The sequence below is a fragment of the Mugil cephalus genome, chromosome 17, assembly GCF_022458985.1.
Source record: "Mugil cephalus isolate CIBA_MC_2020 chromosome 17, CIBA_Mcephalus_1.1, whole genome shotgun sequence".
NCBI classification, from domain to species: Eukaryota; Metazoa; Chordata; class Actinopteri; order Mugiliformes; family Mugilidae; genus Mugil; species Mugil cephalus.
Genome location: NC_061786.1, coordinates 12693106 through 12718596, shown reverse-complemented (window position 1 = coordinate 12718596; position 25491 = coordinate 12693106). Strand labels below are relative to the sequence as shown.

General features: G+C 41.1%; 1 protein-coding gene across 6 annotated transcripts; it reads left to right on the top strand.

Moving 5' to 3' along the window:
* The first annotated feature begins 1867 nt into the window (after window positions 1-1867).
* Window positions 1868-25309, top strand: impg1b (interphotoreceptor matrix proteoglycan 1b). Of its 6 annotated transcripts, XM_047611383.1 has the most exons (19): window positions 1868-2901; window positions 6641-6856; window positions 8538-8704; window positions 8790-8818; window positions 9034-9068; window positions 9184-9230; window positions 9331-9480; window positions 10120-10178; window positions 10468-10667; window positions 10768-11163; window positions 12596-13212; window positions 13637-13726; window positions 19742-19961; window positions 20487-20697; window positions 22990-23175; window positions 23262-23445; window positions 23764-23847; window positions 24425-24444; window positions 24693-25309. In XM_047611383.1, exons 1-19 carry the CDS (start codon window positions 2835-2837, stop codon window positions 24733-24735), a joined length of 3021 nt encoding a protein of 1006 aa, XP_047467339.1. In that variant the 5' UTR covers window positions 1868-2834; the 3' UTR covers window positions 24736-25309. The 6 variants fall into 6 exon arrangements, 5 of the variants coding, with proteins under 5 accessions (XP_047467339.1, XP_047467338.1, XP_047467337.1 ...); XR_007114671.1 differs by lacking the exon at window positions 23262-23445; XM_047611382.1 differs by lacking the exon at window positions 24425-24444 and having other exon boundaries at window positions 20499-20697.
* The last annotated feature ends 182 nt before the right edge of the window (window positions 25310-25491 follow it).

Genomic DNA, 25491 nt, shown 5'->3' with positions numbered 1-25491 from the left:
AAAAACTAAGTGAATTTAGTTTTAGATGTAGCTATGTCAAGTTACCATGCCAGTCTCCACTTGTGGTTTTGTAATCTACTTTAGCGTTGTCTGCATTTTTGCAAAAATCTCAAAGATTTTTCATGGAAAGTATTTATACATGGCACGTTCACACGTAATTAAACTGATGGCAAAAGTTCAAACCATTTTTTTTCTTGTGTGGCCTCGTGTTGTGCTCTCACGTCTTGGTCGCTCACATTCAGAGGTTAAATTTAGTTTGAGAGCATTTACTAAAGGTTGTGATCAAATCAAATATCAAATGCTGTGATAATTAATGAATTAATTAATTTACTTTTTTTCCCCCTGTGGATTCTTTAATTTTAGTTTTTGTTTAGATATGGGGAAATATTTGTAATATAAAACTTGCCATCACAGCTTGAAAGACAAAATTGTGGTCCTGGACATAACACTACATAGATAGCTATGCAACACATTGTGTGCACATCCATGTATTCAAATGTACACCTTTGCGAAAGCAACAAATAATGGATCCAACAGCAGAGCTGTGTTTTGCTGTTTCAGTCTCTGCCAGCCACAGACGTCCTGGTTCTCTTGCTAATGAAATAACCCTTTCTGACAGATGGCAAGTACCACTTTCCCACCGTTGAATAATTTAAAGTGACCTCTCTAATTGGACAATGATTCAAGTCATCAGCCAGTGGGAGAAGGTCAAGCTTGTCTGATATAAGACCCTGGTTGGTTTGTTTATCTTGGGAAAAATATCAAAGGACTCATGAATACAGAGCAAAGCTAAAAATCAAAAAAATACATTATTCATTTACAGGCCTTTGTTACAAGATTAGATTGCTTTTATGCAAAAATAATGGTTTATTTATTTATTTTACAATATTGATGCATTGGTGTCGGTTTATTTTAGAATTGAACTTTAACTCATGTGTTAAAGTTTTTCCTAATCCTCACTGTGAACCGTACATCTTTGGCTTGAGCTTCACTGGGAGCTGATTCGTGACCCTGACCGTAATCCTGAAGGATTTGGGTCATGGTCATAAATGGAAAAGATATACTGGAACTGCTGGGTTTCATTACACAACACATACAAACAGCATTTGTGTGCAGCGGACTCAGCAGTGTGTTATTTGATGCAGAGCTTCTATTTTTGGAGACAAAATTTTGTATGGAAACAATTTAAATGGGGGTATTCTGTTGATCTAGTATTTTTAGAAGTAACTTATGTGGCGCGGTAGAGCACTGCTATTGCAGAAGACGGTAATTATCATCATCCTGACCGCTGACCATTGATTCCTGTGAATATTATTTCCTACATAATAATCATAGTTTGGAATGGTCCACAAACTTAAAGCTTGGCAACATAGGTTGTCGTAAAATCTCAGCGTCTCACTCGAAAGGTATGATCATTGAACTCTGCAGCTCCATTCAGACAAAAAAAAAAAGAGCATGAGAAAAAGCTGAACTTTTCTTTGTGAGGTTTCCAGAAACACATCTCCAAATAAACTCTTCTGTTGTTCCACATCTGGCAGTTGTGTAAATAAGCCTTTATTCGCTGATGAATTTGCCATAAACACTTTCTGATGTGGTGCAATTTCAAATTAGTTCTGCTTCTAGAGGAAGTGTGCCCCTAGCAGGACAAAAAAATAAAAGAATACTGCTTTAAAATGTGCCACTCTAAAGTTGAGCAATAAAATCACAAAACCACCTGAATGGATTAGGAATATCCTGAAGAGGCTTTACCGCAGGAAATTGCTAACAACCAATTTGCTTCAGCTAATCCTCTTCACAGAGGGTGGAGGCTAACACGGATACACCCCAATACACCACTCTGCTGTTTCTAATGACTTCTTTTGGTTGCAACCACGTCTTGAAGGAGACTGCTTTATTCTTTGGTCAAGGAGAAGAAGAGAAATGTACATAGTGTAAGTGGAATAGCTTGTTTTCTATCATGCAGAATTAGGGAGGAGGAAGATCAAATAAGAAGTAGGTAGGAGGTAGGATAGGTGCAAACATTGGTCTTTACAGGCAGAGGAGCAGACTTAAAGGCTGAACTTGGATGTGCAGCTACAAAAAGAATGAAGTTCACTGTTTGGCCGGTGAACGGGACAGCAACAAAACTGCAATCCTGACCTCTCCCGACGTCCAAAATCACTGGCCTGAGAGGCACAGATTTGCTGTGGGCGCCCCAGAGGGAAGGGCTCTAGACTGAGGCAGAATAGAGGAAGAGTTAGCCAGTGTGACAGTGGCATGTAGAGGGGGACAAGAACACACAAAGAGGCTCGGTGTCAGCCATCAAGCTGCGGCCACTGTGTGGAGTAGTTATCCGGTCTTGGCCAAGTTTGTCCAGATGAGAGTCCAGAAGGTGACTAACAGGATGAGGCCTGGCGGCCATGTGGTCCCGCAGGGATTACAAGCAGCAAGAAGAAGGTAAAGAGATTAGGCTCAAAACAGGAGCCTGCTTTTTTAACCTCGTCATTGTTGTCACACTGACAGCGTAGGAGGAAGCTCCTGAGCCAAAATTCCATCTCCTGCGCTCCTTCCCTACCTTCCCACTGCTCATTCATCCATACGGCCACGCCTGTCATCTGCAGGACATCCAGGAACTAGCCACTTGGGAAACTGACCAGGAACTACAAGTATAGGATTGGATTGGAATCCCTGATTTGATGCCGTTAAGAGCTTGCCAGCACGCATGAAGAGGCTTGTGCACACTCTGCTAATGGACTTAAGATAAAGAGACTCTGGATTTTATTGTTGTGGTTGCTCGCAACTATCTCTTCACAAATGACAACTTCAGGCTTGAACAACACATAAATTAGCCCATCATGCTTTTGAAGTCGGGACTATTCCTCACTTTGTGTCTGTTTACGCTGCAAGCAAGTCAAATCAAAGGTAAGGATCCCATAGAGTATGTGTTATAGGTTTATGTTTTTCTTTCATACAGCACATTTCAATGGTTGCATGTGAGGGTGCCATAGAGAACAGTCCCTTGTTATTTTTAATTAGCTTTCCTCATCACATCGGCCTCACAAGTGACATAAATTTGGAAAATGAAAGAGAAAATTACACTATTTTGCCATATATTTTTAAGAGTTGACCTTCTTCAGGAGCAACTGTGTTTTCCAGTTTGAAGTGAATGTGTCTCTCCAATCTAAGGAACTCCTTTGTAGACTTCATGTAGATTCCAAGTCACCTTTATGATCAGGAATACTCGTTTAAATGATGTACAAAAGATGTTCTCATAATTTCACCGGAGATAACATTTTTTTTTGCCGGCACTGGGTGTCTCGTCCGGTGTGATGTGCCCGGGTGTGCTCATTATCCTGCAGGAAACAAAAGCCATTCTGTTCCTAGTGTCGCAGGACGCTAATCTTTTCTGGCTTGTAATTCTGCTGCGAGGCCTTTTTGCCGCAGCACCAGGCATTAAGGCCCGCTTCAACACTCCCTCCTCTCTGGCAGGGCCCTCGTGTCTGTGCATGTGCGAGTCAGGCTTCGGGCTTACAGAACCAAAAAAACAAAAAAAACAATTCAAATGCCTTCTCAGTAGTGTGTTTCTTAATAATGACGCACACGATTTGACAAAATGTCAGGCTTCCCCTTAACCTGCTGAAAGGTTTGGAAAACATTTCTCTGAATGGGTCTGCCTAGCAGCCACTAAACCGGGGGGACGTTTACCCACAAAGCTACAGATCACAACGTGAATGCCCACGCATTCTTTGCATGTGCTTGATGTCTGGCCAAATTTGGATTAGAGGAAAACAATATTATTCATTGTTGAGGTTATTATTTATGTATAGTACGGTTTTTATGCGAAACATCAATGGACAGCTTTGTCTGCGGCCTTTTTATTTCTGAAGTTTTATTCTAATTCCTCAGTAATGCCTACTGAAACATTCGTACTTTACATATAGGTGTCTCTTCAAAACATTATAAGCTTCACAAACATCATTAGTAAAGCAGCTATTCTGTCACAACACATTTTCTATGTGAAGTCAACGTAACACTGAGATCAACACAAAAATCATTTACTTGGGGTTTTCTTTGCAGGATTTAGTCAGTTAACGCTACAACATCACACATGTAACATCTATTTTTAAACAGGTGAATGCTACGGATAAAATATTGCTCTGTTAAAGCTTAATTAAAAATAACTTGGAAGATCCTTTTAGATATTTTCTGTTAAAATTTGTCATTATTATTGTTGTTATAGCCATGTACAATATCCTCACTATAAATTTGTCGTGTAGTAAGTTGTTTTTAACATTTTATAATCACCCTACCATCTCATAACAGATCAAGATCGGCCAATAGCGCAGGTTAAATGTCAATTTTCTGCTAATATGTTGCTGTTTTCGTTGGTGGTCTCGTTCTGCATTTGAAGACAAAAAGGGTGCTCACATATGAGGAAAAAGTTTCCGTAACTTTATCAGGGATAAGCATCGAAAGGACAAGCAGGCATATACTCGAGTAAAGTGGGTCCTTAAAAGAGGTCAGCAAAACTGAAGTCCACCCCGAAATTAGGGTAAAGGCACAAGACTCTAACTGAAATGATTAGCAAAATAAGACTCAAGGGATCATGCAGTATATACTGAGTGAGATTTGTAAACACAGACATAACTGAAATTCAATGCAAATAAATACTAGGCGTGATCTTTTTCTTGTGCATCTGTATCTGACTAACATTCATTATTACACAGGATGAGATGTTATAATCCTTTGTGCCAAGATCAGAGGAAAAACACATTTAAAAGCCCAGCCCAAGTGAAAAAAACGACCAGCAGGCTAGCTGTAAGCTAGCAAATAGCAACCAACAAGAAAACACCAGCTAACTAGCTTAGCCAACAGTACGAAGTGATGGGATATGTGACTACATGTCAACCAACACTTCTCGCTTGTGCCAAGATTCGGGGCAAGACACATTTGGAAGGCCAGTCCCTCAAGAGGGTTTAACAGTGAGTTCCAGTGTCCTGGTGTCACCCCCACTCCATGCAGCCACCACACAACCGTGTGACTTTCAACCAAGAGAAAGTAATACTCAGCTACATATTTTGCCAAAATTGCAACATAGCCGAGAACTTAAAGACATGCAACTTACTGTATCTAAATGAACAATGTAAGTAGTTGAATGTACCAGATGTACACCACAGTGTCAAAATGCTACATTAAGCTTATAAGCTAAACTTTTATATCAAGCGTGTTTTTTTACTTATATTTTTACTCAGTTGTGTGGCCGTAAATAACAAGAGGACACATCACAGGTGCAGGACTAAAGGAGAATCTCAGTATCAAAGTATTTTATTGATGATCCCCGAGCAACACTTGCATCAACAGGGTACAGTCTGTAGATGTTTTCAGCTGACAACATGCTCCCGCTAGGTCTTTTTTGTTCTTTATCCAGTCGAATGTGGGCCAGTTTTGCAGTTTTATAAAGAGGCAGACACATCCTGGCCCTGTTGTTTATTGCCCTAGAACTGCAGCATATTTAGCTAAAAGCTCTGTGTCAAATACTATTGCAACAGTAATCATATTATTTACAGTTACTTGCTCTTTTTAGTTTTCTGTTTCATTCTGTGTCCTAATCCCAACGAGGCACCATTTATTATTTGGGTCCGTAACCTCTAGTGTGTGTTTTGGGGCTCATAAATCCTGGCTTATTGTCTTAAGAAGTCCTCTGAGGTTTACCACCTGGCATCACAATGAGTGCCTTTCTTCTAAACTAGCTGTATTCGGCGGTGAACGAGTGTTGATGGGCACACTGGCTTTTGTAATAATGGAGAACTACCAGTCTGACTGACCTTTGCTAAGGTGATAAAATGAGGGCAGTTTCCTTGATCCTGTGTGCAGCATCTCCACGATTTGATTTTTGGAAACAGTCATGCCTGCTTTTGAACACGTATTTCCTTAATACAAAGGTGTGTATTTCTGCTCATTCACCAGAATACTGCCCAGTAAAAAGCCATTCTTACCTGTTACACATCTCTAGTTTTCTGCCATTCTTAATAATATCCACACACACTAACAGGATTTCTTTGTCCTAAACGGTCCTAAATAAAGAACCTCCATGTATAATATACTCCTCCCAGGAAAGCTGTTGCTGTTTATAAGCAGTGGCAAAACAAGCAGTAGTTACAGTAAGAGACCTGGACAATTGCCATGAGGCACCTTGCTGGATTTAGTATCAGTCAAACTGGGTAATCCTCTGCGGGTGTAAGTGTTAACTGCCTGATTTCCGATAGTACGAGACAAACAAAGGTTATTATCTAAATCGACACTCCAGTAACTCAGCATTTCACTTGTATGAATCTGTGAGGGTGGCAAGAGACAACAAAGTACACACTAAAGTGTAAGTTTAAGGAAGCTCAAGACAAAACCATTCCACGTAATTTATGCGCAGTGTGTCGCTAACTACAGAGCATTTAGTACACGGAGAGCAATTTTGTCTCGTCACCCCTCAGTTGTTAATTACGCCAATCATCACTTCGTACTGCTGAGTGAGAAGCCTCACGGTAACAGCTACTTATCATGGAGTGTTTAATTATTCATGTGTGGTGCGTTTTATGCGTGACGAGTAAAAAATAAATAAATAAATAAATAAATCCTGTCTAACTTTGTAACGCTGACGCTCTTGCAGACCTTCGTGACAATGGCTTTTCTGGACTCAGGGATGTGAGGTACCGGCACTTCCTAGAAGCCTCTAGGCCGATCAGGCATGCAACCAACGTCAGAGGAGAGCAGGATGGCCGTCGGACGAAGAGGTCGGCGGTCTTAACCACGGGTGTCAAAGTGTGTCCTCAGGAGACAATGAAAGCAGTCATTGGTAGCCACCGGGCCTATTACAAGCTCAGAGGTAAGAGATAATGTGGTAAGATTTTGAGGAATATCATTATGACCACGTCTCCCTTGTGCATCCTAAACAGTTGTGACTCATCAGAGAATGGACATGGACCTTCTGAGGGTGTCCTGTGGTGTCTGGCAACAGAATGTAATTAGTGGGGGTCTTTGGGTCCTATTGGTTGAGGGGAGGGACCTCTGTGTTCCAGTGTATCCCACAGATTCTTGATCAGTTTGGGATCCCAAAGATTTTGAGGCCATGTCAAACACCTTGCGCTGTTTTTTGAGTTGTTCCTAAACCACTCGATTGGTCCCATCTAAGAGTGTCATTGCTATGGGGTGGGGGTGCCTGGTCTGGTCTAGGTGGGTGGTACATGTCTAAGTAACATCCACACAAATGACAGGTCCAAACGTTTCCTGGAAGAACATTGCATTGTCACAAGATGGTCAAAAGAAGTCTTCTTTGATGTTTTCTGGAGCATTTTGCAAAGATTATAAAATGAGTTTAATTCACTCAAACATGTGTGGTTCTCTAAACCTTATCAACGAATGCAAACACACGACTATAGCTGACGTGGATGTTTATTTTAATTATTTAAAGCGTGGCACAGATGGAAACGCTGAAGCCTTTTGAAGACACAAGGTTTAATGAATTCATATGCAAGCATCCCTTGAACGAGAGGCATGGACTGTGGGTGATTTAAGACGCTAAGATTGCCACCTCGGCTGTTATAATTGGTTTGTAATACAAACTGTTCCGTGGCAGCTGCTGTGGCATATGATTTTAAAATGAGGCGGATTAATTAATTTGGTGTATTGGAGGTAATCACATCGCTCCAGAAATGAGTTTGTTGAAAAATAAATTTCCCACAGGCATCAAGATATTGGACAATGTGTTTGCTTGTTTCACCCACGGAGGCAGATAAATACATACTGTAGCTTTGGGGTTCTTTCTGCTGATGAATTTAAACACACAAGTTCACATTTATGAGCAAAAAATGAGCAATATTACTTCTTTGTACTGTCCCCATTACATCCGTTACTGCATTCAGTGCTGCGTTTTGGGAGTATGTATGAGTCATATGTATGATGTATAGTGTGCCGTGAATTTGTTTTTCCAAGGGAGTAAAAAGCCAATTACGATCCCTGAATTATTACTTACTCTGACCCGCAGGGATGCCACAATCGATATCAACAATTCTCTTTATTCTCAGTTACTTGACTTCTTCATACTGAATACTGCGTTCAAGGAAAGTGCATCACAGATTTAAATACGCAGAATAAAAGGGGCAACAAGGACTGGCAGGGGTCATCACGGCCACAAAAATGAATTGTCATGCAAATATTCTGTGCAGACCGCACTGAATATGATTTGCAAGAATAGGTGCGAAGAGCACTAAAGAACAAGATCTCCGCAGGCATACCTCTGCACCTTTAAGACAAATGAATACCGTGCACAACCCAAAGGCACCTTCACTGCCACTGCAAGGCCAGCGGAGGTCCAGAGCGACACATCGGCGATGCACTTTCCTTGAACACCAGTGTAATTTTCATCCAGTCTGTCCCAGTTTCATCTACATAAAGCACTTCTAATAACCTTTCCTTTTTCTTTGTCTGTTTCACACGAGATTAGATGGCATGTCACGTACAGACCCATTGCTACTTCTGATGCATTTTTCTGAAAAACCTATCTTCAGTTTGCCAAGAAGCGATTTGGGAGGCATTTCGAATCTTCTTGGACAGAGTCCCAAACTCAGAGGAGTACAGAGCCTGGGTTTACACCTGCCAACATGAAAACCTGTGCATGGACGACCTGGCCCAGAATTTCAGCAGCTCTCAGGAGCACCTTGACATGGTGGCCAGGGTGAGCCACCGCCATAACAAAACCTCTACAAGTCCACTTTACATTAAACTGTAATGGCTTATACCTTTTGTTTTTTTCTTCCCAGAGAGTAGCTGAGGAGTCTGGAAGTGAAGGGTAGGCACAAACTCACCTCTGTAATTTGGATGCACATGTGAATTTCCTCTATGTGATTATGCACTGTTGTGCTTTGATGGAAGGCTGAAGTAAACTTTCTCCACCATAGTCAAATAATAATATTTGTCATCTATTCCATGTCCTCTAAATCTTACTCTAACTGGATTATTTATTAAAAAGAAGATTCCTAACAATCAATATTCTTTCATTTTCAGGATTGAAGCTGGAACCATAGAACCAGACAGGGAATGTAAGCTCGACACATGAATGTCAATACTGTTCAACTAAAGCTGTTAAAGGCCTCCATGAACTCCAAAGGTGTTGCATTGTACCTCATAATATTAATAAGCTGCTGTTTCTCTCAGGCACCTGGACTCCTCCTTTCATTCTGCTTCCAACCGAGACAGACGTGGTCAGTCAACTGTCAATCGTTTTAAGCTTCAATGCCCCATTTCACACCTTTAAATGTGCATTGGAATGCATAAACATGTAAAATCAACCTTGTTTGCCAGATTGAAGAGGATCCCAACATGATAAAAGAGAACTATGAGGAATACATTGTGGAGTTCAGCGTCACCATTGTGGACCGGACGTACAGCGAACTGCTCAGCGACCCCGAGGCTCCGCAGTTCAGCGACGCGACGAGAGAGCTCACAGACAAGGTGAGGTTTTACCTTTCCAACAAAACTTTCCAACCTTGGCAAACAAACGCCTGTTCCGCCATCATCCTGCATCCTCTTCTCAAACAAAATCTTCTTAGTCTCAACAATCCCCTCAAACCTCGAAAGCCTTTCTTGATGGCAGCGTCGGTGACGAGAAAAGGAAGATGACCAGCTTCTATTTTATTATATCATTAGGTGTAAATCTCTCAATATCCCATCAAGTGGCTTAAGTTAAGGCCGCTAAATGACTGTCAGCTTGGAATAGTGTGATCTAATCATATAGATTATCTCTAAGTAAGAAGGCGCTGACAGACACTTTAACCACAGCTCTTAAGAATGACTTTTGATGGTGTAAATGGCCGAAAGCAGAGCACCTGCTGATGGTGACGATTACGTATTGAGATCAATTACCTGAAAAAAAGACATGTTAGACATTTGCTGTTAATGTTATTGTGCAATGAAAACATTCAGTATGTCCAAAAAAAATCCTGTATTATGATTAGTGACACCCCAGATCTTATTTTATTCAGATGGTTTCTACCTAAGATGTAGGAATAACGCAGAACATAAAATCTTTTTAATTTACAAAGAGGTTCTAATACTTCTTTCATTTATTCTGACTTTATTTTCTTTCCATAGATGCTTCATGTGTTCAAAAAAGTTCCAGGATTCAAAGACATCCGTGTTCTGGGCTTTCGGTGGGTTTTTATTAAATACTTGGCACAATTTATTTGCTTGGCAATGGTGCATGATTTAGCTAAAATGCAAAACAGTAAAAAATAAAAGAGCATGAATTTCTTGTTTCTTTCTCCCTGAAATTACTTTTATTGAAGCAATTCATTGCTCCTGTCACAAGAGAAACTATGACATCCCCCAAAGTATTGTCTTTCTGTGTGCAGCTCAGAGATTTCTGCCTGAGTTAACATCCATTACCAGTGCAGTCTGTCTGCTGTGACGGTTTCTGACATGATTTGTTGTGTTGATCAGATCGGAGGACGTGTCTGTGCGCTACGCTGTTGTCTTTAATGGAGAAACGGAGCTCAACGATGAACCCGAGGGTTTGGAGGCGGCAGACACGGAGAATGGCGAGGACATCAATGCTCCTAAGCTCAAGTACATAATCGTGAAGGCCTTAAAAGAGGAGCCCTCGCTGCCTCTGGATATAGAGACGCTCAGCTTTGAGGCTGGTAAGCAAAATATCATACTCGCATTCAACTGAACAGACACAAAAGTGTGCTGAAAGTGGGAGTTTAAAGGTGTACAGGTGTTCTAACTCTTCCTTTGCAGTAAACACAGTTTATCCGGTTGCGGAGCTCGGCATGAACCATCTTGAGACAGTAGTATCGGACACTATGCCGGCACCGACAGAGGACAGCACTCCCACCCAAAGGTTCTTCCCCACCGTGGCTGTGATTGGGAACTCGTTAGAAGCCTATACCATCGAAGCGGAAACACACACCTTCGTGCCTTTTATCCCCAACGTCACGCCAGAAGCCACATCGGCTGCGGAGAATCCTCTAATGGCGGCAGTAGAGGAGGAGGAGGAGTCTGCACAAGAATCTGCCGAGGAGGCCGAAGACGTTCTGCCACCAGAAGAGGAAGCAGAGGCAGAGGTGGAGGACATACCACCGACTGAACAAGACGAAGGAAGTAAGGCTGAAACTGAGGATCAGGTGACAGACGGTGAGTCTGGTTCAATGTGGTTTATAAAGCAGGATGTTAGGCAGAAATACGTTTTAGTGTTCAAAGCTTTATCGATCAACCCAACATCCGGCTGTGACACGGACACCATTTACAGCTATTGACAGGGAAAACCTCAACCTCAACTTAGCCGACTAACTGGTTTCAATGCCTTGATTCGACTGACGGGAAGTGGTGATTAAAGCGGTCGCAGGATGAGCCGCTGTTATTACTTTGAGACCCAAGACACAAGATACAACAGCTCAAGTGGGTACATGTAAATAAAACAGTTGACATAAGGACATAAGAACCAAAGACGACAAAAGTTATATGTTAATATAATAACGCAAACTCTGTGGATGGCCTTTTATTTAATAAATCACCACATCCACATTTATTTGTGATTACTAGGTGACTTTGTTTGTAGTTTCATTTCATTTCAATTTCACCTTTTTCACTGTAACATTTTGAATCCTTTTCCCACATCTGAGAGAAACTTGGTCACAAATAAACAGTACGCCAACTTTTGCTCAGCCACAAACCTCTCATAAACATTCAGATCTCACAGGAAACGGGATTGGCGGAAGAGGTAGACTTGGTAGGTTGGTGTCACACATGGAGATGCTCCCTGCTGGGCCAGTACGTCCTATTAAAACCCAATAACAAGCAGCAGCCTGCCCATGGTCAACTCACTACTAACTCCTGCTGTGCAGACGAACTTTGTCAAACTAGCAGAACTCCATTTTAAATTCTGTGGAGTTTTCATTAAAACCAGCTCAACCTTTGGTATTTACCTCTGTGCGGTAAATGATTAGCTTAGGTTAGCGCAAAATCTAGCTAGCGTATCTTATGCTGACTTATTAACACATTACACATTATTTATTTAATTTGTGCATGGACAATAATGTTCAATATGAGATTTTAGGGGAAGTTTAAACGTAGTTTTGTTTTTCATAATAACACATTACTTTCCAAATTGAGGAGTGTCTTTGCTAGCTACCTTAATACCTCTACAAAACTCTACAAAATGATTGCACAAACATTGTTAGCAAAGAGAGGTTTAAGTATATACTCTATTCTTTGTAAAACCATAAACTGATGTTACTGTATGTGGTACGTATTATATGTTGTTGCTACATGCCTCCAGTACATAAATGGCTAATAAATGCTAGGCTAATTACTTCAAAAGGGAAAACATGGAGTCGGTGGTAAAATGGGTGAATGGAGGTCAACAACAACAACAACTGAAAACAGAATAAATGTGGTTGACATGTCCTTGAACAATCAGTCAAAGGCATAAAGATATAATATTTGTAACATATCATGATGACTGAGTGTCCTGTTGTACTGCAGACATACCTGCATGTAGCAGTTAGGGTACATATATTACAATATAACTCCTTCTACTTATAAATTCTTTGTTTTATTTTACAAGAACCTAAACCAGCTGAGGAATATCCAGACAATGAAGACCTTTCTGTGGCAACTCCAGACTCCCAACCTCAACCAGTGCTTACTGATGCACCTGCTGAGATTACCGTTGACCTACCACAGTCTACAGAACCCACAGTTCCAGAGGTATCCGTCACGGAAGCAGCAATCCCAGTTCCCACCCCATCATCGAAAGAAAACCCAGTTCAAGCCATTGAACCAGAAGATGATGAGGAGCCACTGCCAGACCCAGTGGAACGCGAAGAAGGCCCACAGGATAGTAATGATTCGAGTGGAGTGGCCCCGGGAACAGTGGACCTTCCTGCTGATACATCCGTCATTCAACAGGATGCAGGGCCAAGTCGAAACGCAACAGAGATGGAACTGACCGACCAAGAAAATGGCAGTGGATTCGCTTCTGAGTACGATGAACGCCCGTATGAATCCACGGCCGCCCCAGCCATGAGACAAGCCAGCACACCTCTGATGGCAACAGTGGCTAAAAACAAAGAGTTAGTGGTTTTCTTTAGCTTAAGGGTCACCAACATGATGTTTTCTGATGACCTGTTCAACAAGAGCTCCCCTGAATATAAGTCACTGGAGAATACGTTTCTTGAACTGGTAGGTACACAAGCTTTTGTTCTGGATATCATGCTTCTCCATGCTTCGTTGTCATACTTGCTTTTGTAAGTCACAAGCAGTTAATATGTGACACATTTGTGCAATGTTTATTGTTATGTTTTGGTTTTAGATCAAATCTTATAAGATAATAAAAAAAATGTACTATTTACTACTTCTATTTAAGAAATGGCCCCAATTTGGTGTCCCAAATTCTGTTGTCCTGCACATGTGAGGATGCACTATGCAAGCCTTAACCTTAACGTCGTTTTATTTAAAACATAAAGATATTTTTTGATCAATACATTTTATTTTTTATGAACAATCGCCAAATTCCAGGTCAAATCTGCAGTATCTCATGCTTTCATTTCAGAGGAGCCATTCTGTCAGCAGTATAAAGATGGTGAAATTATTCTGTTTCACTTAGACACAGCACTCTGGGTCCAGACACTCGCCAAACCCTGGAGCTTCCAGTAAATCTGGGCCTGGGAGACAGACGACTTTAGCCTCCATACCGGTATTTTTTATTTAAAATTTCCATATTGGAACTTCTATCTAAAATGCCTCAGAGAGAGCACGATCTTTTCGCTTCTCTTACTAACCTTTTCCGAATGCAGTATCTAATACATTCTGAGAGCACCAACATTTCTAACATTTCCAAAATGCTCCGCTTTAGTTGTTTTTTTTTTTTTTTTTAGGTTTGCTTTCATCTTTTCATTAATCAGTAGGACATCTAATGCTTATTGGTTTTTATCTGTGAGTCTGGATGTAATGTTGGCATGGTCTTTGTGTGTTTTGCCTTAATGTTCTGAATTATGTTACAGTTTTTGTGTTTTCATGCCCTGTCTAGATTATTTTAGGGCTAAAATCAGATGCAGTCGTTGTTTTTTCAATCCGTGTCAATTAGTGTCCGAAATGATGAAATCCGATAGAAATTAGGAGAAAAACAAATTTTTATTTCAAATTCAGCAACGTCCACTAGTTGTCCATTTTGTGTGTGTGTGCTGAATGTGTAAAAAAGTGGCTCAATGCACACAACACTGCTTGTATCCAGCTGCAATAAGCAAGTTTTGAGTATTGACTTCCAGAGGTTGTGTGCTGATCCTTGGAAACCATCTCGCCATCTGATTGTTAGCATCTTTACTTGTTGTGTTCATGCATTTTGAGGGCGCTTTGAGGGAGCTTTTTCTTTTGTAATTTTTGTATGTGCTATGCCCTGTTTGCCTCTATAAGTAAACCAAAAAAAAATAGTCAGCAAGAAATCAAACGCGCATATTATTCCTTTAAAGGAGTTAAGCATTGTACAGTTAAAACTTCTGCTGTGGTGTACTATAAATGTTGCTATGTATCACAATGTAGCAAGCGCTTGTGACTATGTGTCAGACTATAAAATTAATATTTACGTGCACGTTGTTTTCTTCTTGAAAAGTCCATATAGGCTGATTATTTTTCCCCAAAATGTGCAGAATTGATTTTTGTGCACCTGTTGGTCATACTTTGTTGCACGTCTGGTGCCTTCAAGACAAACATGCAGAGTGAATGAATGAATAAATTCATTCATGTGGGGCAAAACAATCTGATAATGTTCTTAGCAGACATAATACAAACATTACACAGATTTCAGCGTTTTGCGGCCGCTAAAAGTGTGCTGCCTTGCACACAGTTGAGAGTAAAGTAGTCTGAATCATGAGACCTGGGTCTGCCTTAGTCATTGGTTTGTGACTGGAAGTAAGAAGCTTTGAGTAATTCTGGTCAGTTCCAGCACCACACAGAGTGAGCTATTAATGGTTAAATCTGCTTAGTGGAACGTCAGTCAAGTTTGTGTTTGCATGCAAGCTGCAGCAGCTGAATGGGTTACTTGGTTTAATAGTCTGTATATGTACAACTATATAATATATAGGGAATGGGAGCAATTGTGTGTAAGGAAAGCGTACATTTCTCTGTTTTTGCAAGAAGGGCGTTTCAGTTTGTATTAGTTGCAGGCATGCAGAACATCATGTCTCTTTCACGCTGCACCTGTTAGCCTGCATCAAAGAAAGACGCATCACTTGACATTCCCATTTAGTTTCAAGGCTTACCCCCAGGTTGACAGAGGGGACATATTTTTAGGTTTGCTCAGAGGTGCCCTGCAGTGTGTGTTACGTAAAAGGCCTCAAACCGAGGAGATGCATCGATATAAATTGGATTTTGGGCTTCGACGCAATGTCAAGGAGCAGAGGGAATGTGAGCTACTGGGGCAAGTGGATAAATGGGATATGGTATATAATAGCCATTTCTATACACTTGATCTTTTAAAGTCGAAACAGGACAAAATGTTTTGACACAGACTTCACCGAGTCAGGGAATAGAATGAAGTACAATACAAATCACACTCAAGGACAGACATTACAGGCAAATAAATGCAATGATGACAATAACTCTCCATCTCCAATCTTTAATGGTTGCCCAAACTGTGGTTTCTGCAGTTCTCCCTATTAATTGATTTATTTAGCTTCCTGGCAAAGCTAATGGTGTCACACGTTTGAACTGGTAAGTATTTACTGTATACTATCTATTGTCAGTAACCCATTAGGAATCAGCAATAAATCTTCCTTTAAATGGGCTTTTTAAGAAAAGAAGGAACGCTCTGAAACATACATTTCAGACCTATATAAGGTGGTTCATATATCACTGAAAAATGGGTGAAGGTATACCGAATACATGTCAAATATTATACATTATGCAGCCCATTTAAATGGACATAGTCTAATGTGTTGGTGGATACTGAAGCCCATTTGTGACGGTGTATATTTACTGTCTCTCATATATTTATATATATGTGTGTGTGAACCATTAGCCTACAGTAGCTTGCAATTCCCCTGTTTTCTTCTGCCACACTCCTCCATTACTCCTGTACCTACTGGTTTGTGAAGCAACCAATAAAAATTGGACATGGAGGTTGGAACGACTTTCTGCAATAAATCTGAAAAAAATATTTCATGGCAGCCTTATATTTCACTTATTTCACTTTAGCGAAAGGGACATTTCACTGGCTTTTCCAGAACAAGAACCAGTAGATACATGTGTAACCATAGAGAAGCAAATGTGATGCTGTAAAAAGTAGGAAATGATGGATGTGTTTGTGCCATTTTTTTTTTGTGCCATTTCTGCAAAGGTTTAGTATATAAAGGCAACGAAGGGTTCTATAGACGCCTTCGTGGCCTTACATCACTGTGATGTCACAATGTTAGCTGGAGGCAGGACAGAGGGAAGCTTGAGGCGAACACTGTCACTTTCATTTGTGAAAATGTCATCTTTATCACACTGCCAGTCGTAGACAACTTTGGTTTGGCTTTGCCGATTAAAAGAAAAGACTGGAGTGAGACAATCAACAACGCACACACTTGTTATCAGATAAGATTAATGTGTTATGGACATATCTGTTTCTGCCAGGATAACATTATGCGTGAGACTAAATTGTGACTGAAATTATGCTAAATTAATACTTATTTAGGGGATTCTTGTTACACATTAATGCTAATGCATTAATGCTAATGCTACTGCTAGCTAACGCAATGTTAGTTGTGTCTTTCAGGCGTGTCCAGGCAGAAGTTGCTTTTGCTACAGTGGCGTCACTTACATCTTGTAATGTCTTTGTAGGAGAGACTTCACTTCACTTACAAGTTATTTGTATGCCTTCAACTTTTATTTCATGTAGATGCTGGGTTTGTCAGTTAGGTCCATGTAAATGTCTGGCCATTGCATGGTGGGTAGTCCTGTCAAATCGTCCATCACTCACTGGATGGATGATTACTTTTTACTTTATGACAAATTACTTAAAGTTAGTCATTATTAGGGGAATTCTTGTTACATATTAATGCCAATGCTAACCGCAAGCTAACATAACTTTAGTTGTGTGTTTCACGGGTGTCCAAGCACAAGTTGCTTTTACTACTTTACCCGCAGTGTTTCCACTTACTTCTTGCAATATCTTTGTTGGAAAGACTTCACTTGGTAAAGACAGACCAGACTTCATCCCCTCTGTGTCCTCCTTTGGTCAAATCGTCCATCCAGTGAGTTGGAGTGTAGGGGTCGGTGAATATAGTCCTATCAGTCAGTCAACTTTTTGAAATAGCACAGTCTCGGGAGTGAGCATATTAGTATATTCTCTAAAATATGCATTTTCCTTGTCCATTCTTGACAAAACAGTCCATTGAAATATGCTAACCGCCATTTACAGACTATAGTGTTTGAGATGTGATGCATCCAGTTAAGCCCCGCCCATCAAAAAAACATCGCATTCAGTGCATTTACATGCAGAACTTAATTCAGCTATGCTTAAAATTCGACTTTCTCACTACAGTCCTTGTCCCAGTTTACATGCAGCGCAAGAAAATCGAATAACTTTTCCACACTAGGTGGCGATGCGTGTCTTTTCAGCGGGATAATACCATAATACGGCCCGATTTCCGGGTTGTCCTATTACGTCATATAATAAACAAGAGTCGTTCATATGGCGGACCGGCATTTCAAACAACAACCAGACGAATAATAGTATTTTTTTTTTAAATCTTATACGTAATGTTCGCGCTACTTCTGGTGCAGGTAAGATCCGCGCTATCCCTCAGACGGTTCTTCTAGTGGCTTTGTTTCTCTTCTTTCTTGGACGATTTTGTTCCGGGGTCACACGACAACGCAGTGGTGGTGGAGCATGCGCACACGCATCATCCAATTGAAAACTCCCGATTCCAATCGCATGAGTGTCTCAATCGGATATTGAGATCTCCGATTTTAAGTAACATGTTTGCATGCACTTAAGTTCTCCTGTTATAGTCCGATTAAGGCAATAATTAGTTTTTTTTCACATGCATGTAAACGCACTGATTGTTTACAAACCGTGAAGGGGTCTGTAGTATCTCTGAATTCAGCATTCTGACTCCGCAGAGGATTGTTGTGAAAGAATGAAAGAATTTGACCTTGTGTGCCAGTTCTGCCAATTGGGACAGATTGGTAATCTGCAGTGGACATGTATAACTTCCACAATGAGACAAATGTACGACCAAACACCAAGCCGTGCGTCCAGTTGTATAGAAGCTGCTGCTCATTTTATTCAGGATGTTAAACCCTCTTGTAGTTCGACTCTCCCCTGGGAGACTGTTCGCTATAGGGAACTAGCCCTCAGTAAAGTGTTTGTCAGTAATAAGTGAAGTAACCCAATCACAGCAGAGCTCCTTAAGGCCTCCTTATCTCTCGCTCGACAGCCAGCCCTGCTAAGGCATCGTTATCTCTCCCTCTCACACTGTGGTAGGTGATGTCGGCCCCCATCTGTAGTGAACATGGTGGCTGGAAGCAGCGCGGTTCAGATCGATGGACATCGGCGCAGTTCCATTATACGAGCTGTTTGACTTCCCCTCCACCTAAATTGCACCACCGTCCTCAGGAATCTGTCTTAATAGATTGGTTTCTCGGTTATCTGAGCTGCAAGTCTGAGTGAAAAGTTAAGCTTAAGTTAAAATGTGGCTGTGGAGATATGTTTTTTTTTTCTTTTTAAAGCAGGTGTTCCTCTGCAACAGAGAAGCAGGGAAGTGCAGTCTGTACGAAAGTCGCAATTTTTCAGCCATTTATATTTATGAGCTACTTTAACACATTTTTCTGTTATGTAATTCTTTTAATTTGCGATTTAAATACAGCATCAAGGTAAATCATGTTCGCCACAGCAGCGTCAGACGGTGCAGAGATGGCAGTCAGTGCCAGCTTGAAATATCCTTTTCTAAATAAGGATTATATTTTGATGTTTTCAGTTATTAAAACCAGTAAAAACAGATACATGAATTAGCTTCGTCTCAGGCTCATCTCTGCAGCTAGTGTATAGCCAGACTGTACTTTGTTTCACCCCTAAAAGCTTCCAAATCTACTAAACTTGAAAAATAGTCAAATGTACTGATCACTCACTGTAAGGTACGGTGGTGTAAGGCGCTGTATATAATAGATTTCAGTTGGAGCTGAGAGAGTTTTATTTGCCATGCAAGTATTTCTTAAACTCCTGATCTTTTCTGGTGTTTTCTCCAGCTCCTCTGTGATTGCTGTGAGCCCATTCCGTGTTCATGTGCTTATAAACCCAACCCCAATTCAAGTTCTGTGTCTGATTACCCACCCTCGCATCAAAATTTAATTATGAACTATTCATAGCGCTCGCGCAGTAAAATGTGACCCGAATGTTTAAAAATCAGCCGTGAAATGACGTCCCCGGGTTTTTGTTGTTTTGTCAGGATTTAGAGTGTTCTCTGCTCCACCTGGTCGTCTCCTCAGGATGATGCAGATCTTTACTGACACATGACGCTGACATGCATCCGGCTTTAATTTAATTAACCTAAATATCAGTGATGAAATCAGTCTTTGTTTTTGCAGTTCCTTTTCAGCTATGTACAAGCAGCCAACCAGTGTGTTTCTCTCACTGATCCACTAACTGCTCTAATCACTAAGGAATTTAAAATCGAAAGGTAAAACTGAAATTGCTCACGAACTGATCAGCCTTCTCTTTCATTCCCCACAGCTTTTGCCATATTTACAGTCCAATTTGACTGGGTTTAAGCAGCTGGAAATTCTAAACTTCAGGAACGGAAGCGTCGTGGTGAACAGCAGGATGAAACTGGACAAGCCGGTACCTTATAATGTCACGGAGGCGGTTCACTGTGTGCTCGAGGACTTCTGCAACGCAGCATCCAAACGGCTCGACATCGAGATTGACAGTCGCTCCTTGGAGGTCGAGCCAGGTGAGGTGCCCTTGCTTTACACTGAATGATCACTGTCTGGTCCAGAAAACATTCGGCCGTAGTGATTTTCTTTCCCTCTGCTCTATTATTGAATGACCTTAGATGTGTGCGCCTTCGAGCGAAAAGCGCAGCCACATTTGAGTCCCCTGTTGGATAAGTGAAATATTGCCATTCTGGAAGATGTGATTGCAGGATGTAGGCACCCGCATGAAGAGGAGAAAAAAAAAATCCATAGTCCATGCTTGAAGTGAATTATGCTCATCCATGCCACAAGGTCGTAGTGCCTGTCCCCAGCTCACACCTGCACCGTGCAGCCTGTTTGCGGCCTGTAAATCTAATGTATATGTTTGGGTTGGAGGAGCTCACGACTGCACGTGGCCTCACTATTAACACACCTTACTGAAGGCAGACACAGCCAGTCACATCAATCAAAACGCCCTTGACTGCATTCGTGTTAATGCTCTTTCATCTCTCTTTTTCTCCTGTTGCTCTCTTCTGGCCCTGGGCTCTCCCCGTTTGCTTCAGCTGACCAAGCAGATCCCTGCAAGTTCCTGGCGTGCAATGAGTTCTCGCGCTGCGTGGTGAACAGCTGGACCGAAGAAGCCGAGTGCTTGTGTGATCCTGGGTACAGCACCGTGGACGGCCTGCCCTGTCAGAGCACCTGTGCGCTGCAGCCGAACTACTGCCTGAACGGGGGCCAGTGTGAAATAATCCCAGGGCACGGAGCCACCTGCAGGTACACATGAGCTGATGGGTGAAAGGCAGTGACCTTGGACGGGATGTCATTGCAAACTGTTTTAAAAGCATATCTTATTGTTTTTGCTTTTTTTTCCTGTCTGCAAGCAATTACTTTTCGTGTCATAATTTGCAGAAACCTAAGAATGGTCATCCACCATGTTTTTGCTTTTTATTTTTTTTCCAACGATCCAAGAGAGTTGACTACTGAGAAACAGTGCATTCTCAAAATACACTCACTTGCTACTTAATTAGGTACACCTGGTACCTGATTGCTTGTTAACACAAATAGCTAATCAGCCAATCACATGGCTGCAGTTCAGTGCATTTAGGCATGTAGGGGTGATCAAGACAACTTGCTGAGTATTTCAGAAACTGCTGATCTACTGGGATTTTCATGCACGACCATCTCTTGAGTTTACAGAGGATGGTCCAAAAAAGAGAAAATATCCAGTGAGCTGCAGTTGTGTGGATGAAAATGCCTTGTTGATGTGAGAGGTCAGAGGAGAATGGGCAGACTGGTTGGAGGTGATAGAAAGGCAACAGTAACTCAAATAACCACTTGTTACAACTGAGGAATGTAGAATACCATCTCTGAACGCACAACACATCCAACCTTGAAGAAGACAGCCTACAACAGCAGAAGACCACACTGGGTGCCACACCTGTCGGCTAAGAACAGGAAACTGGAAAAACATTTCCTGGTCTGACAAGTCTTGATTGCAGCTCCGGCAGGGTCAGAATTTGACGTAAACAACATTAAAGTGCAGATCCATCCTGCCTTGTATCAACGGTTCACAAATTGAGCATGGTTTAAATGCCACAGCCTACCTGAGTATTGTTGCTGGCCATGTCCATCCCTTTATGACCACACTAGACCCATCTTCTGATCTTCTAGCTACTTCCAGCAGGATTATACACCATGTCACAAAGCTCATATCATCTCAAACTAGTTTCTTGAACATGACAATGAGTTCACTGTACTCCAATGGCCTCCACAGTCCACATCATAGCAGTATGGACCAAAATCTCTGAGGAATATTTCCAACACTTTGTTGAAAGTATGCCACAAAGAATTAAGGCAGTTCTGAAGTCAAAAGGGGGTCCAACCTTTTACTAGCAAGGTGTGCCTAATAAAGTGGCCGGTGAGTGCACGTTATCATAACCAGATCGAACTGAAAGAAATGAGTCGCTAATCACAAAACTGTACGGAGGAGCGTATTTATGTATCAATGTAGCCAACTAGCAATTGGAGCCAACTCTTAAATCTTACATGTCGGCATACACGGTAGTCTCAAAGCTAATGTATAGTATATGGATGTTCCTTTGAAGTGGCTTTGTGCACATGCGTATTCACAGTTTTAATTTAGGAGGTTTGGTGAAAGGTTAAAGGTCACCATGACCCCACAAACCATGTCTTTGGTCATAACTTCAGTGAACGCATATCCTTGGAGGAGTTTCCTTAACTTTGGCACAAATATTCAGTTAGACTCAAGTATGAACTCAGTCATGTTTGGTGGTCAAATTTTGCCCAACAAAACACCTGTTTGGCTCTGACTCATCTTTCCAATGCAAAATCTCAGGAACATATTCACAGAATTTCTTTAAACTTGCTTCAAACGTCCATTTGCCCCCAAGGAGGAATTGATTAGAATTTGGTTGTGAAAGATCAAAGATCACCATGACCTTACAAAACATATTTTTTAATCATAACCAACAAACACAATATCTGTCTTCACATTTAGCATAAATATTCACTTGGACTCAAGTCTCAAACAACTGAAATTTGTCAGTGAAAGGTAGCTGTGGTCCAACAAAACACATCCTCGACTCAACTTTTCAATGCAAAAGTCCAGGAAGACCTTTATGTAATGGCGTTAAATTTGGTACAAACTTCCTCTCGGAGGAATGGATCAGCATTTGGTCAAAAGTCAAAGGTCACCATGATGATACAAAACATCTTTTTGGTCCCAACTTGAATTGTTGGCGTAATATCTCAGGGGCAACTTTACAGAATTTCTTCAGATTTGGCACAAATGTCTTCTCAGACTCTTCAACTGGTTGGAATGTATTGGTGAAAGGTCAAAGATCACAGTGACCTTACAAAATATGTTTTTGGCCACAACTCCAGTGAATGGAATATCTCTCTGAAGTATTCAGTTAGGCAAAAGCTTTCTCAAATTCTCAAAAGTCTTCACTGCACATATTATGTGACTCTGGTCCAGATGGTGGAGGCATTACCGCCTTATCAAGGTGCTACATGTAGTTCAACCTATTATCTGTTCTGTTTCAGGTGCCCTGTAGGTAAATACTGGCACTACCATGGAGAACGCTGTCACGAGCTGGTGTCGATGCCTGTTGACCCTCAGCTCATTGTGATCTGCCTCGTGGGGAGCCTCTGCCTCGTCTGTGCCGTCATTGGCATTTTAATATTCATAAACAAGAAATGCGTAAGAACCAGGAAGGCTGTAACGTTGGTGTAAGTATACTTATGTAACTTGTACAACGTTTGCTGCCCTTACGCCAGCATTTGTGTTCACCATCTGATCTCCTCCACACCATCAGGCACACCCTCGCTCCGTATGCCTTTGAGAATACTTTGAGGGTGAACCCGGTATTTGAGAATGACGATGGGGTCTTAACTCAAGTGTCCACATTACCATGTTCTTCAAGTTCTGCCTCCTCCCAGTCCCAACACTCTGAGCAAGAACATTTTGCCTCAATCGAAAACATACGTCTCAGTATCGAGGTACACCGTCTGTGCCTAACAAATGACTAAACCACTAACCTCAAACCTTAGGCTGACATAGGCTAATCTGCTCTAACAAACTACAATATTTTTCTTGCTCACAAGCAAGATGAACAGATGAACTATTTGTGTGGATGGTCTTGAGTATCTTCAGCCGTTTCATAATCAAATACACTTGTGCTGTGCAGTAGTCGCTGGAGGTAGAGTCTCCTGCAGTTTTTGGGGAGTGCTTGCTTTCACTTGAATGCCCCCCGGTTCAATAATACATTAACGAAGCGCACTGTAAACATTGTCCCTGTCTACTCTCTGTCTCCACAGATCCCCAGACAACTCTACACAACAAGATCAGAAAAGTTAGTCTCAGAAATGGTGGATTTTCACCACTGTATACCACACAATGAGGTAAGGACCGGAGTAAACCTCAAGCTCATTTAAAGATGCATAGTTCATGCATAGTGGTCACTGTATTGGACAGCTACTCAAGAGCAGTTTTTTGTATTAAGTGTTGTAAGTGCATATCAACCAACACAGTGAACGTTTGTCCATCGCTCTATACACTGCCACCCATCGGCCAGTTGGTGGAAGTGCAGTATTTTTTTTATTCAAAATCAAGATGGCCGACAGAGAGCCAGCAATGCCAAGTACCTCAGGAATTTTGTGTAAATACTCCCATAGCAGGGCTAAACGAAAAAATGCTGGCATCAAGTAACATCCAAGAATTAATAGAATTGTTAAACTTTCTGAATATTTATTTTGTTCTAGGAGAAATTTGTCATTAATCATGTGAGTGGACAATTTTGTAACATCATGAAAAATTGGTTCCTGAAAAAAACATGCACACAGGGAGAAAATCTTGACTGAGGTTCTCATAATCCATGCATGAACAGGCTAAGACATGCAATAGTTTTAAGGCCATTTGGCTTTAAATGTTCAATACCTTTATGAGCATTCAATAACTTTAACATGAACTGTTTTACAGATCTATGACATATGCCAAAGGTAAAACATCTTTATGTGGAGCTGTTGTTGATTTTTCACTCACAAACCGAATCATTGGTGCATCATTTATGCATTTAACGTAGTACCAGAAATATGTCCTTAAAAGGATTTAAAACTTTAACCTCATAGCGTTTCAAACTTGTAGCTTGGATTAATGTTTCTGCAGCTTTATTATCACATGCAAGATGATGATTTATACGCAGCAAAGGCTTTCTTTTTATTCCTATTCTTTCTCTTGTCTCTTCTAGACGTGGCAGCTACCAAATGAATACAGAACATGTTGTCTTTTAAGGGCATCAGATAACGAGTGTTTCGAGGTGACGGTTCTCTAATGACACGGCGTTCGTCTGCGGAGCCGCCAGCACAGACATGAGTCACGGGCAAAACAGAGACTGATGTCGCTGGATGTTGGTGTCATGTACAGATGCAGATACAGTAGACCAGTGAGTTCATAGTGATCAAAGCGTCTCGTTAGACAGAGAGCTATGGATATGAAGGTGGACTTAGGCTGTGTTTAAGTGGAACCTAATATTTATTTGATAATGGTAGGAACATTTCCTGTATAGCCTTGGCAAAAGGTTGTTCTTTCCTCACAATGAGGTATTTATTATTGACACACTGATACACTCGGCGGTATCCCGTGTTTAGGGTTAGGGTTTAATACTGTTTGTTCTAATGTCGTTCTGTAACACTGTTGGGTCCCAAAAAGAGAATGAATGTATAAGCTGTTGACTTCTGACACTGTTTATAGAACTACTTGCATCCATCTGACCTTTTCACAACAACTTTCAATCACTAATCATTTGTGTATTGACAATTGGACTTCTTTTCTTTTTTTTTTTTTTTTTTTTTACATTTTACATTTAAACAAGACAATAAAATGTTTTTTTTTGCATCAAGAAAATAAGTGTTTTCTTTGTTTTGGCTGAGACTAAATGCTGCTGTCAAATATCTTGGGGTGAAATAAGGTAAAAGACACGGGTTGGAAGTCAAATAAAGGACGGGTCTGTTTGTGTTTATTAATATTTATGACGGAGCGATAATGGA

Bases quoted from the DNA above. Each gene is read 5' to 3' on its own strand.
- impg1b (XM_047611381.1), top strand. From the start codon at position 2,835: ATGCTTTTGAAGTCGGGACTATTCCTCACTTTGTGTCTGTTTACGCTG. The intron at 9,481-10,119 runs GTGAGGTTTTAC...TTCTTTCCATAG, and splicing joins CGAGAGAGCTCACAGACAAG to ATGCTTCATGTGTTCAAAAA. The intron at 19,962-20,486 runs GTGAGGTGCCCT...CGTTTGCTTCAG, and splicing joins CTCCTTGGAGGTCGAGCCAG to CTGACCAAGCAGATCCCTGC.